The following is an 18,059-nucleotide window of genomic DNA, read 5'->3' as shown; positions in this document are numbered from 1 at the left end:
TGCGCTTATGACTGCCGCTCCCACCATTTGAGCGACTGCTTCTGGTATGTTGGCGGCTCGGCCTGGCATCTGGCGAGAGGTCTTGCTGCTGACGCTGCTGCTGACGCTGCTGCTGACGCTGCTCGTCTTGCCCCACTTCCATTCTGAAGCCTTGGGCATGAGTGCGTCTTCTGTGGTCATCCCCCTTATATAAGGGGGATCCACTGCCCTCTCCGCCTCCTCCGGTTACCCCCACAGCCCCTCCCCCCCCCCCCCCCCCGCCATACCGCCGGGATCTCTCTCCACCGATCGGCGTTCTTCACCATGGGCGCCGCCATCTTGGATTGTCGGCGCCGCCTCCGACGTCACGTCCCTTCCCCAGCGTGCCCTGCGCGTGACGTCAGAGGAGCGCGACCCGGAAGCGGCCGCTCCCTCAGCGCTCTGAGCTGCTCCAGAGTAGGGATCACCGGCAGAGGGGGAGAGGGCGGCGCGGCAGCCACGGCAGAGCCCCAGGACCCACGCCGTGCTGTTCCTGCGCCCGCTCGGACGCTGAGCCCCGGAGGACCCGCGGACGGCGCTTCCTCCATCCCGACGCCCAGCGCTCAGGAGCCCAGCCTGATCTTCTACGCCGGCACGGGAGAGGGGCAGGTAAGTGTGACCTGCTGTCTTCAGCACGGGTCCCTGTCAGGACAGGAAACCCAACTGAAGCGAGGGAGAGGTACCGCCCTTTTATCTTCAGTAGGGTTCCTGTCCTGACTGGGCGGATCCTCTCTCATGTGTGCCGTCATGGGAGACGGGAAAATATTAACTTTATTCTGGCGATAAATTACGGTAATATAGTTGTATTACTTTTGTGGAAAAAAAACCATAGAATACAAAAAAACAGCTTTGGTGGCTATATTCTGCATTCATTTTTGGTATTTTTTATGGTTTCACTTTGTGGCATACAGCTTTATAGCATGGGTTGATATAAATTGGGTATCACCGTTATTTTTTTACGTTTCTCTACTCTTGCACAACAAAATACCTTTTCAAAGAATTCATTTTCCATAATCTGAGACCCATAACTTTTTCATTTTTCTGTTTGTAGAGCTGCTCTGTGAGGGTTTAATTATTTAGTGTGGCAAGATGTAGTTTTCATTGGTCCCATTTTGATATACAGTATACAGTGGGTGAGAAATAAGTATTGAACATGTCACCAATTTTCTATAAGTAAATGTAATCCTAAAGGTGCTATTGGCAATGTAAAGCTTCAACCAGACGTAAATCATTTGGGTTGATAACATTTCTGCAGACTTACTTAGCACTTACTCAGCTCTTGTGCCCACTTGATAGCGGTCCCTGTATCGGAGGCATTACCCTCTGCTAAACACACCAACTCGTTGCCAATCTTCCAGCCAACCAGTGGGTACAGTCCTTTCAGAGAAATATATATAGAATTATTACCTTTTCCATACACGATTACTAGATTTGTTGCATTAGGTTATAGAATGAGTCCGATCTGTCAGGTAGCGGTGTGCCCGTACCTGCTATAGAAGTGTGCAGATTAACCCCGGTATTGATTGTCAGAAAGGTTCCAGTTCCCATTGTCAATTTAACATCCCCCACATCGAAACAGCACTGACCAAACATACCAGCCTGCTGGTCTGCCACCTGTAAAAATGAAAAATTAGCAATTTAAGGAGGTGTTTTTAGAAAGCCCTTGTCCCTCGCTTTCCAGACTGCAGTTTACTTAAAATAAACCAAACTGCACCCTGATGTGTGTGCGGGGGGGGGAGGGGTGGCAACGACAAGCGTTTTCCGATAAATGGAAAACTAAGAGATAAGGATAGTGGTTCACTAAGTTTTAACTCCCTCACCAATGCGCGAATAGGTATTGGAGCTCCGAAAATGCTGGCATCCACTTCTCCAAAGTTGTGACTAAAGAGGTGAGAAAAGAGAGTCCAGGTCAGAGCTCATCAACATAAAGGAGGTGGACTAGCTAGAGGAAACCTGAGGAGCCCTACCTCGTATCCGCCACGGGAGGGAAAATAGACAAGGGGATGGACAGCAGCGAGCACAGGAACGAGCTCCAGCTCATCTACAACGGAAAAACAGATAATATCACATTATCTTATCAATCTGATAAATCTTGACTAATGTCCAGAGGGCAAAAAAATATTACTTTAATGTGCCCAAAGCACAGACTGAACAATACTGGTTCATAGCCTGTGTAAGGTGTAGGCTGCGGTCACAGTGCCGAGTATTTCGGAGGGATGCGCCAGGAATATTCCTCCATCATGGGTGAGACATCGGCTCGCTCTGTGTATGGTCTGTCATCCCGTTACATATTAGGAACAAAATAATAGAACTGATGCCAGGGACGGATCCATCACATAAAGGACACCATGATGGAGTCTCGTATAGATGCTTGCTGGGAATTAACATTAAGTGCCAGACAAAAAAAATAGGTTTTGCCTTTTTTTTTGTTTTGTTTTTTATATAACTGCTCTTCATGTGGTCATATTTGCATCAATGTCAACAACAAAAAAAACTAAAACAATTGAGAATTCACGCAATCATAATTTGGCCAAACTTTGGCTATTAATCCCTCATGGTTAGATGATACGACTGGAACAAACTGCATTGTATGTTCGTCACTGTTCACATCTGCACCAGCGGCTCCTGTCACAGATTTTATAACATAATAACAGAAAAAAAAAATAGCGTGCTATGCATTTTTGTAAAAAAAAAAAATCGGTGGAACCCAAGAGAACCCATGGGGTCAATAGGGTCTAATAGGTGTCACCTACATCCTTGTTGAATTTCCTTACCACCAGTTTCCATACATCTCCAACGCTTCCTACACATTGCAATGTACGCTTTCCTCATCCATATTTTGTGTTTTTCCAGGAGGATGGGATGGTTGATGTCAGGCGGTATCTGTACAAATACACACTTCCTCAAAAGAAAGGGTACAAAGTCTTTGTACATATCGATAATCACAACGCGTTTAACAACCAGAACGTCTCCTTCATCAGGTCCCACATAAATTTTGAAGTGGTCTTTTGTTCAGAGTTAACTTGTTTTACTATTTGGAGCCTTTATGGCTTTTTAAACTTTACAGTCAAACAGAATTTACAGGTTATACCTAATGAACGAACCGGTCTGGCTCTGAAAAGCGTTGTGATTGTACACTACTAAGTGTGTCTGAATACTCAGTATCGCCTGACATTCACTGTCCGTTCTGCTGTAAAAAAACAGTTCAACCTTTTGATGTCTGACAGCAGCACTGTAGAAGTGGACCATATAGAACTACTGGGTGTGCTTATACAATTTTTGGGAAGGAGCCGCCAGCTGCTGCTGTCCAAATTACCTGAGCAAGTTAAGTAAACTGAGCACTCAGGACAACTACACCAGGTTCGTGTATCAAAGTAATCCTCAACCCCCACATCATCTCCAGGTGGCGAACTACGCGTGCTTCCGTTTCACAAAATACGTCCATGTTTTGTGGCTACCTACCAGGTAAGGATCAAAAATTGCCGTGCCGCTTGCATTTGAAAAGTCTGTTGCATGTACAGAGCCTGAAACGGAGAAGAAAACCTTGCATTCACAAACAATTTTGGCATTTAGGACTCAATTGTGTGAGGCCTTGGGCTTATTGTACGCACATATTCATTAGCTATAAATTTCAGAATGTACCACAAAAATAAAGCCCCACTCCTGCGGTTTGTTTTTATTGCGCCGCTGGAGTGGTACTTTAAAATTTACGTCTACTGTCCCGTCTCATACTCGCCTGCCGCCGCCTTCATCTTTTTCCAGCTTCGCTCCGATGAGTCTCCGGGAAAAAGTAACCTGTCGGCAGCCCCAGTATTACATGGAGAGCGCCAGAGGTCACTCTTCAGTACATCTCTATGAGATACTCGTTCTGGCTCTCCTAGACTTGCATTGAGAGCTTGTGACGGATTTCTGGCCAGTCAGAAGTTACGGGCGCAAGATGGAGCTGAGGGAGCGGAGCGGTGTCGGTAAAAGGTGAAAGTTGCCGGAAGGTGAGTATAAGAACAGGGGAAGGAGGCTTACATTGAAAAAAGATTAACCGCTGGAGTGGTGCTTTAATAATAATATCGGAAGCACAATGGGTCACAGCCTGAATGTCAAAAAACTTAAAAAAAAAAAAAAAAAAAGGCTGAACACTAAAACTAAACCTTCCTTTTGGAAGTGCATGGAGCAGCAGGGTGGTTTGCTGGTAAAAGGGGAAAAAAAATCTTTTAAATCTTCTGCCTGAGCGAGTGTGACCTGAGCGTAAGTGCGAACTGTGGTAAGTGTGTGACTTGTGATTCAGTGAAGAGGTATTTGGAAAACCTTTAACAAATACCTGTGTGAATTGGTGTGAGTTGCTGAATTGTGGGATGCTGAGTGCTTTTCTACCTGTTCAATTTTTGAGGGACTTGTTTAACCTATTTTTTCTCTCTACAGGGTTAATCTCTTATGTTACTGTGTTTTTAAGGGTTAACTATATAGCATTTAAATCATGAGGTGTAACTATATTCACAAGGGGTTAATTAAGGGTGGGAGTTCATAATTAAGGGTTTAAAAGGGGCAGCTGGTTGGGGCTCAACTCCTTTTGGAAGTGCATTGAGCAGCAGGGTGGTTTGCTAGTAAGAGGGAAATAAAAGGCAACAAAAATCTTTTAAATCTTCGGCCTGAGTGAGTGTGACCTGAGCGTAAGTGCGAACTGTGGTAAGTGTGTGACTTGTGATTCAGTTACTTTGTATTCAGGGAGTTTCCAAGGGAGGTATTACTGAATTACTGTTATATTTTATTAATACTTTTTATTTATTTTTGCTTATCTTTATTGTCTGGTGCAATCCCCATTAGGATGTGCTTCACTATTGCCAATGCCATCCAGTGCACGTCTTGCCGCATGTATGAAATCCTTGAACAGCCGGTCGAGCGTGCATACTGCTGTGCGAGATGTGAGCACTTTGTGCATTTGGAAGCCCAGATACTGGATCTAAATGTGCAGCTGGCAACACTGAGATCCATAGACAATATGGAAAGGAGTCTTCTGCTCACTGAGCAGACAATCAATGGGATAGATGAGGGGGGGATGCTAGGATGGAGCTGCAGGACAATGAAGCAGCTAGCTGGGTGACAGCTAGAAGGCAGGGTAGAGGGAAGAGCACCAGGGAGGCTAGTCCTGATCTGGCACACCCCAATAAGTTTGCTAAGTTGGCAGATGAGGGGAGTGTCAGTGCAGGAGTAGCACTGCTGCAGCAAGGCATGTCCTCTGAAAGCCGGAGGAGTGTCTGCTCCAGTAAGGGGGGAAATAGGAGAGCAGGGCAGACCAGACAGGTGCTGGTAGTGGGGGACTCAATTATTAGGGGAACAGATAGGGCAATCTGTCACAAAGACAGGGATCGTCGAATGGTGTGCTGCCTACCTGGCGCTCGAGTCCGACAAATCACTGATCGGGTTGACAGATTACTGGGAGGGGCTGGTGAGGATCCAGCGGTCATGGTGCACATTGGCACAAATGACAAAAAAGTTAGAGGTAGGTGGAAGGTCCTTAAAGATGATTTCAGGGAATTAGGCTGTAAGATTAAAGCAAGGACCTCCAAGGTGGTATTTTTGGAAATACATCCTGTGCCATGTGCCACGCCAGAGAGGCAACGGGAGATTAGGGAGGCTAATAAGTGGCTCAGAAATTGGTGTAGGAAGGAGGGGTTTGGGTTCCTGCAGAACTGGGCCAACTTCTCAGTTGGCTACAGGTTCTACGCTAGGGACAGGCTGCACCTCAATGGGGAGGGTGCAGCTGTGCTGGGGGAGACAATGGCTAGAAGGTTGGAGGAGTTTTTAAACTAGGGACGGGGGGAGGGGGGGTATTCCTTTTATAGGAGGGGAAGATAGAGACCTGGGCACAGATAATGAAATTGGGGGTGGGGTTAGAACAGTTACTAATTTAAGAAAGAATAGAGGTACAGAGAGATACATAAAGTGCATGTATACTAATGCCAGAAGCCTCGCCAACAAAATGGAGGAATTGGAGTTAATGTTGTTGGAATATAATTATGACATGGTGGGGATATCTGAGACATGGCTGGATGAGAGCCATGACTGGGCGGTTAATTTACAGGGCTATAGTCTGTTCAGAAATGACCGAACAAATAAGCGAGGGGGAGGCGTGTGTTTATATGTAAAATCATCCTTAAAACCCATCCTTCGTGATAATATATATGAATCTAATGAAAATGTAGAGTCCCTGTGGGTAGAGATAAGGGGGGAAAAATAATAAATTACTGATAGGGGTTTATTATAAGTCTCCAAAAATAATGGAAGCAACAGAGAATATCCTCATAAAGCAAATAGATGAAGCAGCGACTCAAGAAGTCATTATTAGGGGGGACTTCAACTACCCTGAGATACATTGGGGAACCGAAACCTGCAGTTCCAGCAAAGGTAATAGGTTTTTGACAACTATGAGAGACAATTACCTTTCACAACTGGTTCAGGACCCAACAAGAGGGGGGGCACTGCTAGACCGAATATTAACCAGCAGGCCAGACCGCATATCAAATGTAAGGGTTGAGGGTCACTTGGGTAATAGTGATCACAAATTAATAAGTTTTCATGTATCCTTTAATAAGATGTGTAGTAGAGGGGTTACAAGGACACTAAACTTCAGGAAGGCAAATTTCCAACGGATGAGAGATGATCTTGGTGCAATTAACTGGGACGATATTCTGAGACATAAAAATACACAAAGAAAATGGGAGACGTTTATTAGCATCCTGAATAGGACCTGTGCACAATATATACCATATGGGAATAAACATGCTAGAAATAGGAGGAAACCACTATGGCTAAATAGAGCTGTAAGGGGTGCAATAAGAGATAAAAATAAAGCATTTAGAGAATTAAAGCAAGTACGTAGTAGTGAGGCATTAAATAAATACAGAAGATTAAATAAATTCTGTAAAAAGCAAATCAAGACAGCAAAGATTGAGACAGAGAGACTAATTGCCAGAGAGAGTAAAAATAATCCCAAAATATTCTTTAACTACATAAAAAGTAAGAAACTAAAAAATGATAGTGTTGGCCCCCTTAAAAATAGTCTGGGTGAAATGGTGGATGAGGAAAAAGCCAATATGCTAAATGAGTTTTTTTCAACAGTATTTACACAAGAAAATCCCATGACTGATAACATGATCAGGGATAAAAATTCTCCATTAAATGTCACCTGCTCAACCCAGCAGGAAGTACGGCGGCGTCTAAAAATCACTAAAATTGACAAATCCCCAGGCCCGGATGGGATACACCCCCGAGTACTGCAGGAATTAAGTACAGTCATAGATAGACCATTATTTTTAATATTTAAAGATTCCATAATAACAGGGTCTGTACCACAGGACTGGCGTATAGCAAATGTGGTGCCAATATTCAAAAAGTGGGCAAAAACTGAACTTGGAAATTATAGGCCAGTAAGTTTAACCTCAACTGTTGGTAAAATCCTGGAGGGTTTTCTAAGAGATACTATACTGGAGTATCTGGAGAAGAATAACCTCATAACTCAATATCAACATGGGTGTACAAGGGACCGTTCCTGTCAGACTAATCTGATAAGCTTTTATGAAGAGGTAAGTTCCGGACTGGACCAAGGGAATGCAGTGGACATAGTGTATATAGACTTTTCAAAAGCTTTTGATACGGTGCCACACAAAAGGTTGATACATAAAATGAGAACAATGGGGATAGGGAAAATATGTGTTAAGAGCTGGCTCATGGATATGAAACAGGGTGGTTATTAATGGCGCACACTCGGACAGGGTCATGGTTAGCAGTGGGGTACCACAGGGGTCAGTAATGGGCTCGCTTTTTAACATATTTATTAATGACCTTGTAGGGGGCATAGAGAGTACAACTTCAATATTTGCAGATGACACTAAACTCTGTAGGGTAATCAATACAGAGGAGGACAATTTTATATTACAGGAGGATTTATGCAAACTAAAAGGTTGGGCTGATAAATGCAAATGAGCTTTAATGGGGATAAATGTAAGGTCATGCACTTGGGTAGAACAAACAAGATGTATAATTACCGTATTTTTCGCTTTATAAGACGCTCCGGATTATAAGACGCACCCCAAATTTTGAGGAGAAAAATAGGAAAAAAACTTTATTTTTAATAAAATGGGGGTGCATCTTATAATCCATGCGTCTTATTGCTTTCCAGGGGTGGTGATGGAGGAGGCCGGAGTGGAACATTGCTGCTGGGATGAGGGGGTGTTTTGATGTGCAGCGTGCCGCTGCCGGTGTCTGTTACTGCCGCCGCCCTCTGTCCCCTGATGCTTGCCACCACCGCCACGCTCTGTCCCCCGGTGCCTGCTTGCCACCACCGCCGCACTCTGTCCCCCAGTGCTTGCCACCACCGCCACGCTGTCCCCCGGTGCCTGCTTGCCACCACCGCCGCGCTCTCCCCCGGTTCTTACCGCCACCACCGCGCTCTGTCCCCCCGGTGTTTGCCGCCATCGCCGCGCTCTGTCCCGTTCTGAGGGTACTTGCCGCGGCACTCTGTGCCCTGATGCTGCCGCTGCGCTGTCCGCCACCGCCGCGCTCCTGTCCCCCGGTGGTTTCTTCCGCCCCACCGCCGCCGCCGCGCTCTGTCCCGTTCAGCGTGGGGGGGTCTCTGTCGCTCCATGCCTGCTTTCTTCCTGGAAAATGGCCGCCGCGCATGCGCAGACGGACATCTCGGCACTGAAATCTCGGGAGATGAGATTTCAGCGCTGAAATCTCATCTCCCGAGATTTCAGTGCCGAGATGTCCGTCTGCGCATGCGCGGCGGCCATTTTCCAGGAAGAAAGCAGGCATGGAGCGACAGAGACCCCCCCACGCTGAACGGGACAGAGCGCGGCGGCGGCGGTGGGGCGGAAGAAACCACCGGGGGACAGGAGCGCGGCGGTGGCGGACAGCGCAGCGGCAGCATCAGGGCACAGAGTGCCGCGGCAAGTACCCTCAGTGGCAGCGCAAATGTATATCCTCTTTGTAAGACGCACCCCCTTTTTCCCCTCAATTTTGGGGGAAAAAAAGTGCGTCTTACAAAGCGGAAAATACGGTATGTGTTTAATTGTAAAACACTGGGCAAAACTGTCATTGAAAAAGACCTGGGTGTATGGGAGGACGACAACCTCACATTTAGTGGCCAGTGTCAGGCAGCTGCTGCAAAGGCAAATAAAATAATGGGATGCATTAAAAGAGGCATAGATGCTCATGAGGAGAAAATAATTTTACCTCTATATAAGTCACTAGTGCGACCACACTTAGAATACTGTGTACAGTTCTGGTCTCCGGTGTATAAGAAAGACATAGCTGAACTGGAGCGGGTGCAGAGAAGAGCGACCAAGGTTATTAGGGAACTGGGGGGTCTGCAATACCAAGACAGGTTATTACACTTGGGGTTATTTAGTTTGGAGAATCGAAGGCTTAGGGGTGATCTTATTACAATGTATAAATATATGCGGGGACAAAACAGAGACCTTTCTAATGATCTTTTTACTCAGACCTGTGACGGGGACAAGGGGGCATCCTCTACGTCTGGAGGAAAGAAGGTTTAAGCATACTCACAGAGGCGGATTCTTTACTGTAATAGCAGTGAGACTATGGAACGCTCTGCCATATGATGTTGTAATGAGTGATTCCCTACTAAAATTTAAGAAGGGACTGGATGACTTTCTTGAAAAGTATAATATTACAGGGTATATACACTAGTTTCCTTAATACTGCGTTGATCCAGGGAGCTAGTCTGATTGCCGTATGTGGAGTCGGGAAGGAATTTTGTTCCCCAATGTGAAGCTTACGGTTTGCCACATGGGTTTTTTTTGCCTTCCTCTGGATCAACATCTTAGGGCAGGTTAGGATAGGATATGGGTTGAACTAGATGGACTTAGTCTTCCTTCTACCTTAATAACTATGTTACTATGTTTTTACTCGAATCTGCATATAAATGCATTCATGTAGTAATAGCCCACTGAGCAGCATAACCTCTATTGTGCCTATTGGCATTTTTGTGCTGGTCTTTGCTATGTTCATTATCATTTATTGGAGCATCACCCTGGATCACTTGTATTTCTCACTTTGGCCTGCCCATAGCCATGTAACCTTCCTAGTTTATAGCTGGGTGTATATAGCACTACAGCCATCTCCACTTCTCACTTTTTCAATGACTATGTACACCAGTTTTTTTATTTTTATTTTGAAGCCCCCTGATGAATCCATCACATGCCATGTTGGGGGCCGCATACCATACAATATGGACAGGTTCCAGTTTGGGCCAGCCCCTTTCACAAGAAGATCGTAACCAAGGTTAGGACATAAGGTATAATATGGAGAGGCCTCTTTTCTAAATACACTGGATCCCTGCCTGATCACAGCATGACAATACTCAATTCCCGTCTATACTGCTCAGCTGTGCTTTTTCTGATGGATCACATGGATGACCATGCTGAAGTCTGTTACTGCGCTTTTCAGTCCCCTTCAGCGATTCCTACATGTAGGAGGATGACTAGTACTGGTCTTTGAGAGTTGCATGTCATTTCATGGCTGGTGTTCTCCTCCTGCATTGTGCCTATTCTTTATCAGTGCCAGCCTTTGAACTTATATTTAATAAAATCTATTTCAATATGAAAAACAAAGGGCCCGATTCATGTTTTTCAAGACACAATTCTGGCGTAAAAGCTTTGAAGTCACAACTTGGAGGTGCAACTCAGTTTTGAGCCTTCTTGCGTCTTCATGTCTGTTTCTCCTGAGCTTTGTTGTAATGAGCAAAGTTGATGTGGAACAGGGGCGTGATGCCTGACGCTCGCCAAATTCATGAAGAACGGTGGTGTTCACTATGGTACAAATCTTACTCTGGCAGGGGCTGGAGTAGGATTTGTGGCGAGGCACATACAGAGGAGCATGCAGCGACTGATTTATGAAGAGGTGTGCAACTCTTCACAAATCAAGAGCGTCTGAATCCAGTAGGCCTCCTCATCAAGACCGGCATGAATAAGGCCCAGAGTGTCCTCTTAAAGTAGCACTCCACTTTTTATTTAAATTCATCCTGCCACTAGCCCCCACTATATATAATTCAGCTGGTATTGCCCTTTTACCTGGAAGTGCTTGGTGTACTTAATTAGGTCATGTGATCTGAGTGTGACCCCCCTGGGAATTACAAGGCTTTGATGTTCTATGATAGGGGTCACCATCTCAGTCAATAGAACATCCTGTATGATGAAATTGTATGGAATGTATCACAGAAGTCATGCACAGGAGAGATTCATGGACTACTCACCAGTTTAGTCGTGGGATCACAAGGTGACCCACTGATAAATACATGATTCTATGTTCTGTGAAGGGGTCACCAGAACTGCCACTGTACCCCTGAAGCTCTCCAGGATAAAAAAAGAGTGCGGGGCAGAAACTCATTATGATGATGACTGCACAGCTCCTTGTCTCACAGTTATAATGTCGCAGATCACAGTTCAGTCTCCCTGATTGTACACTTACAATATATTAGTTTATTGAGCAGAATAAACAGAGAAGGATAATCAGTCATCCCATCAGGCAGAGATGGTACTGACTCTAGCTGCTAATCTGAAGCTTTACTGATGCACCATGAGATTTACTACTTGATGTTATGGTCTTCATACGTAATGCACCGCATTCTTTATATTTGGGGCCCCTGAAAATGAGAATAAGATGAATCGTCCAAGTTTCATCCAGAATATTTGGACATTTTTTTCTAATTTTCATCCGTGTGACATTCGTTTTTATACATCTACACTAAAAAATGTACATGATCAAATACAGCTTCCTAGGATTGTAATAGAAATATATCTGTAAAAATTAGAAGCCACTTGGCTGGTCCGTGTGGGAATGATTTTTTTCTTTTTGATGGTTCAATATATTTTTATTGAAGTTATAATTAACAATGGATGTTTCAACATACGTCAAAATTAAATTCTGGTTGCACCAAAGGTGCAATCAACAAAATATAAGCATATACTTATTTGGAAAGGCAACGTATAGTGCAACAAATAGCACTGAAATGCTGTATCATGTTACGTGAATGATTTTTTTCTTTTTAACACATCCATAGATTAAAATGGCGGAGTCTCATGGACACTTGGACAGAAGAAAAAAAAACCGTTCATTTGAACAGACTTATTCTGTGCTGTCAGAGTGCCATTTCATAAAAAAAATTGAATAGAACACATTGAATTGATACACTCCTCGGCATGAGCCTTTAGACAGCACTTACCATTAGTGAGTTTATATAGCAGCCATGTGTCAATGGTACCAAAGCAACAATTGTCCTCTTCTGCTGCTTGGCGCACCTAATTATTTGAAAGAAAAAACAAAATAAACATAATGTTAAAAATTGCAACAAAAAAGTATTGACTTGATATTATACAAGGGTCATCACTAGCGGGAACTCATTGCATGGAGAATTATACAGCTCCCACTAACCTCAACAATAAGTCAGTATGGAGAAGGGACCTAAACTCCCCCTAGCCGAGGTCACAGACATCACCAAGTAGCGGTTGTGCTGTTTAGGGACACTTGAGAACCCCATTATTGCAACTGTGTGAAAGGCACCAGAGGGTCTTACAACAATCATATTAATCATGTACCATTAAATAAATGTACATGGATGAAAAAGCCCTTTAAAAGAGAAAAAATGCAGGAAACTGCAGTTTTTACAAGTGGTACTGGGATGCAGTTTTCTAGGTTCTGTGGCGAATGCTGGTGCTCAGTTATGAGGTTGTGTATTGTATTATATGGCTATTTTATACCAAATGTGAGTACTGGGAATTTAAGGAATATAGGCTAGGTTCTTGTCAAACCATGAGCCTTCTTTTAGTATAAACTATGTGTAAATCTGCTTTAAAATCAAATCGTCATGGTCACAATTCTATATTTTTTTTTTTTGTAAAATTGAGAAAAACCTTTCGTCCCTTTCTACAAACGCTTTAGCGCACGATTCACTGCAATCAGGTAAAAGGTTCTCCGAGACTCATTGAGCACATGATGCGGGTTCACGGACTTGATCCCAACCAAATGTATGAGTTTTACATTATGAAAAGGTACATGGAGAAGGGGGAAGAGCGTCATAAAATGTTACTAAGGCATAAAAAAAAGTATTAAGAAAACAGAGGCTCTGGGATTAATTAAGCCTTTTCTATAGCAGCGTAAACTAGTGATCTAACTTTTAATAAAATTTTGATTGTGTGGTTTTAAATGCTTTCCTTTTTTTGGTTATGCCGAGCGACAAAGTAATTATTAATAAAAGTAGAAATATGTTGATAGGATGTTCTATATAAAGGGAAGTGTTGTTAGTGATGACGGAGCCTGAAGAAGCGTATACTGGGGCGAAACGGCTGTTGCTCATTTCCACTGTGTCTCTTTCCCACATCCAATGACTGATTAAAACGGTTTTGTTTTGTAAAGCCTGTGGAGAGTGCCGCTTTCTCCATTCTTTATACCCTACCCTATAGGCATATGTGAGGCTGTAGAGTTCCGGTTAGGAAACCCGCAGCCGTTCTGGACACTGCAAGCAGCAGTGGTTGTCATCGTGAGGCGACAATCATAAACTTGCTCGAAACCTTATTTCTCATTTCATCTTTACCTCAGGAATGTTTTGTAAGACCCAGACCAGTCGTAGGGACACGTGCTGAGTGGTGAAATTGATCAGGCTGGCCGCCAAAAAACGTTTTCTTCGTGTGAAGAAGTGCAGGAATTTACAGGAACCATGGACAGCCTTAAAAACAAAAATGAATAGAACATTAAAACCCAGGGGCACAATTACTTGCAGGTTCCTTCACGATAGGTGATGTGTCAGTAAGTATAAACTCTAGATCGTCGTTCCCAACACTTTTCTGGGATGAGCAGATGAAGGGCATACAAATATGGAGTACACTTTCTATATCACTGCTTTATGGTGCTGAAGATCTCCGCTGATAATCATTGAACTGTGGCCAGTATTGTTTACTTCCAGAGGTTGAAAATCCACAGCGGACACGTGGAGATCACACATGTGCGGTGGCGTAAAACAAAATCCAGCTCTCCTACCAGAAGAGACCAGGACACATCGTCATCTACTGGAGCAAATGATCAGGGTTGCTATTTTGTAGTCCTGCGGTCAGACTCCATACTAATCAGAGGTCATCATTACTAGGCATGGGAGTACTCAGGGGCAATAATAATTGATAAGGGGGCATTTAAGAAGATTACTTTTTAAAGGAGGCACCGAAGGAGTAATATTACTTTATAAGCTGCACTCCGGTCATTGCTTCTTTATAAGTGAAAAGTCAGGGGATATGTACATCATAAAGGGGCACTATTGCTTTAAAGTAGGATATTGCGGCCCTACTACTTTGTAAGGGGCTCTTGCAGCACTATTACTACTTTATAATGGGCACCCGGGGTATTATTACTGTATGGGGGGGGGGGCTATAACCTACAAAGGTGCACACATGGAGCTTCAAAGTGTTCTTCTAATAGAGGGTGGCTTGCAGCCATCTCGAAGAGCTAAACGTAGCTATGTAGCTCTTCATGTAAGAAAGGTGGGAGACTAGAGATGGATGGACACCTGGATGTTCAGGTCCGGCAGGTTCTGGCGAACAGTTACAAAAAGTTTGGGTTTGGGTTCCAGAACCTGGACTCCATTTATTTGAATGGGGAGTCTGAACATCTAGTGTTTGCCATGCTGTCATGTGCATGACAGCCCAGAAAACACCGCTTATGTTCGGCGGTAAAATCATCACAGCCGGTCACAATTCCCAAGCTGTCAAATGACAGCATGAGTGTGCAGGTGTGATTGGAGGTATAAAGTTTACCTCTGGTCACTAGCGTAAGCTGATGGACTACTGCTTCCACTAAATAACAATAATAAAAAAAAATGGCGTGGGTTCCCCTGTATTTTTGATAACCAGGCAGGCAAAACTCACAGCTGGTGGCTGCAACCCTCAGCTGTCAGCAAGGCTGGTTATCAAGAATAGAGGGGTCCCCACACCGTATTTTTTAATTATTTTTGACAACCAGCCTTGCTAAAGCAGACAGCTGGGGGGGCTGGTATTCTGAGGCTGTTTAGGGGCCATGAATATTGCCCTTCCAGCCTAAAAATAGCAGCCCGTAGCTGTCCAGAAAAGGTGCATCTATTAGATGCCCCAGTCCTGGCACTTTGCCCGGCTCTTCCCACGTACCGTGTAGCAGTGGCAAGTGGGGTTCATATTTATGGGGTTGATGTCACCTTTGTATTGTCCAGTGGCATCAAGCCCAAGGCTTAGTAACCCCGAGGTGTCTTTAAGACACCTACCCATTACTAATCCTATAGTTACATGGTAAATAAAGACACAACATGTATAAAGCCTTTTATTTCGGCACTCGAAGGGTGCCCAAAGTTTTGCATTGGTCCACTTGTAATATATTTGCCTAACATGCAAAGTAAATGAGACCATGTGACATCTTTAACTTTAGAGGTGATTTAATCTTCAATGTACTTGACTGTTCACAATAACAGTAATTTTGACCAGGGTACACAAACTTTTACATGCCACTGTACATAGATATGCAAGTGCAGAAGAATCTATTACCTTTAACAATAAAGAGCTGTTCCAGGAGCTGACCAAGTCTGCCGCCCGCAGGTCCTGCCAGCTGATAAAGTTATGAAAAGGCTCTCCAGTCTTCCTGAAAACATGATGAGATGTAAAGATAGGAACCCCCCTTCCAAAAAATCCCAAACATAACTAATAGACCAAGGATATGGGAAACGGACCATACTGACATACAATAGGGTTCGTTAAATTTACTCTGCAGTGTCCGTCATTTTAACAATAACAACAGGTTTCAAACGTTCAGGACAAATGTGACATTGTGTGCAATGAAGGGTAGCACAGTGGAGCTAGAGGGTAAGAGCACCGGCCTAACTGTGGCGATGGGAGACATCTAGATTTAACCCCTTTCCTACATTAGACGTACTATTCCGTCCATGTGACCTGGGACCTAAGTCCCAAGGACGGAATAGTATGTCTAGCGCGATCAGCGGTGCTCACGGGGGGAGCGCTGCTGATCGTGGCCGGGTGTCAGCTGATTATCACAGCTGACACCCAGCACTATGTGTCAGGGGCGGTCATGGACCGCCCCCGACACATTAACCCCCGGCACACTGCGATCAAACATGATCGCAGTGTACCGGCGGCATAGGAGAGAAGCGCGCAGGGAGGGGGCTCCCTCCGTGCTTCCCTGAGACCCCCGGAGCAGCGCGATGTACAGCGCTGCTCTGGGGGCCTCCTTCCCTGCAGGTCCCCGGATCCAATATGGCAGCGGGGACCTTCGGGGGCCTGCAGGGAGCCGGCTTCCTCACTGCCCACAGAGCGCATGCATGAGGAAGCCTGTGCAGCGCCTGTGTCAGATCGCTGAACTGTCACAGCGATCTGTGATGTGACAGATCAGCGATCTGACACATGACAGTGATGTCCCCGCTGGGTAAATGTAATAAAGTTAAAAAAAAAAGTGTAAAAATAATTTATAAAAAAAATCGCTAAATAAATTTAAAAAAAAATATTCCCTAATAAATTCATTTTTTTAAAAAAAAAAAAACAAAAAAAAAACAACAAAAGTACACATATTTGGTATCGCGTATTTTTTAATTGTACGGCTGTACGTTATAAATTTCTGTGAAGCCCTTGGGGGTTCAAAGTGCTCACCACATATCTAGATAAGTTCCTTGGGAGGTCTAGTTTCCAAAATAGGGTCACATGTGGGGGGGTTTCCACTGTTTAGGCACATCAGGAGCTCTCCAAACTTGACATGGCATCCGATCTGAAATCCAGCCAATTTTGCAGTGAAAAAGTCAAACGGCGCTCCTTCCCTTCTGAGCTCTGCCATGCGCCTCCTTCATTCATGACTTTTTCCTTTCTAATTCTCTTAACCTCCTGGCTCTTACTGAAACCTGGATCCAGCAGTCAGACACTACCACTGCTGCTGCTCTTTCATACGGGGGACTACACTTCTCTCATACCCCAAGATCAGACAATAGAGCAGGTGGAGGCGTTGGTCTGCTTCTATCACCAAAATGTACCTTTCAGGTTATCCCTCAACTACCCTCACTAGTCTTCCCTTCTTTTGAGGTCCATGCTGTCAGACTCTACACCCCCTTCTCCATGCGAGTGGCGGTGGTGTATTGTCCTGCCGGCCCCTCCCATCAGTTCCTGGATCATTTTGCCACTTGGCTTCCACATTTTCTCTCCTGTGACATCCCTACCCTCATCATGGGAGATTTCAACATCCCCATTGCTCTTCCCCTCTCACCATCTGCTACTCACCTTTTATCTCTAACCTCCTCGTTTGGCCTTTCGCAGCTTACTAATTCTCCAACGCATGAAGACGGAAACTCCCTCGACTTGGTCTCTCGGCTTTGTGCAGTGGATGATTTTGCAAACTCCCCTCTCTGACCACAATCTTCTTTCATTCTCTATCAAGAACTGCCAGGCTGCTCAGGTCACCCCCACTGTCCATACTTATAGAAACATACAGTTCATTAACACCCAGAAACCTTTGAAGAACTTGCAGTCTTCATTGGCCCCTATCTCCTCCCTCTCATGTCCTGATTCTGCACTGAAGCATTACAATGAAACACTTCAAAGTGCCCTGGATGAATTTGCACCCCCTATAAATAGAACACCACAACGCAGACAGCGACAACCCTGGCACACCCTGCAAACACGTTTCCTGCAGCGGTGCTCCAGGTGCACCGAACGTCTGTGGAGAAAATCCAATCTACACGAAGATTTCATCCATGATAAGTTTATGCTTAGAACATACAACACTGCCCTTCACCTCTCCAAACAAACCTATTTCAACACCCTCATCACCTCACTGTCCAATAACCCGAAACGTCTCCTTGACACTTTTCATTCTCTACTCAATCCAAGAGTACAGGCCCCAACCATGGAGCTCCGAGCTGACGATCTGGCCAATTACTTCAAAGAAAAAAATTGACCAGATCCGACAGGAAATTATCTCCCAATCACCTCATACCATGCACTGTCCTCCCTCCCCCA

The 18,059-nt window shown here is 44.6% G+C and overlaps 1 protein-coding gene across 3 annotated transcripts in view; it reads right to left on the bottom strand.

The window, feature by feature from the left end:
• The window catches only part of GK5 (glycerol kinase 5), a 126,428-nt gene that overhangs the window by 69,370 nt on the left and 38,999 nt on the right, over positions 1–18,059 (bottom strand). For 2 of the 3 annotated variants that reach the window (XM_073576595.1, XM_073576594.1), the window contains exons 4-11: positions 15,591–15,684; positions 13,625–13,756; positions 12,257–12,332; positions 3,481–3,542; positions 1,986–2,059; positions 1,839–1,899; positions 1,506–1,632; positions 1,291–1,395 (exon numbers count right to left, since the gene is read on the bottom strand). In XM_073576595.1, coding sequence (XP_073432696.1) covers positions 1,291–1,395; positions 1,506–1,632; positions 1,839–1,899; positions 1,986–2,059; positions 3,481–3,542; positions 12,257–12,332; positions 13,625–13,756; positions 15,591–15,684 — 731 coding nt within the window. The remainder of the gene's footprint in view (positions 1–1,290; positions 1,396–1,505; positions 1,633–1,838; positions 1,900–1,985; positions 2,060–3,480; positions 3,543–12,256; positions 12,333–13,624; positions 13,757–15,590; positions 15,685–18,059) is intronic. The other variant, XM_073576596.1, reaches the window with a different exon arrangement.

The sequence above is a fragment of the Dendrobates tinctorius genome, unplaced genomic scaffold (assembly GCF_039654945.1).
Source record: "Dendrobates tinctorius isolate UK_male_01 unplaced genomic scaffold, ASM3965494v1 ptg000049l, whole genome shotgun sequence".
Classification (NCBI taxonomy): domain Eukaryota; kingdom Metazoa; phylum Chordata; class Amphibia; order Anura; family Dendrobatidae; genus Dendrobates; species Dendrobates tinctorius.
The sequence above is the reverse complement of the archived record's forward strand: the minus strand, read 5'-3'. Positions and strand labels throughout refer to the sequence as shown.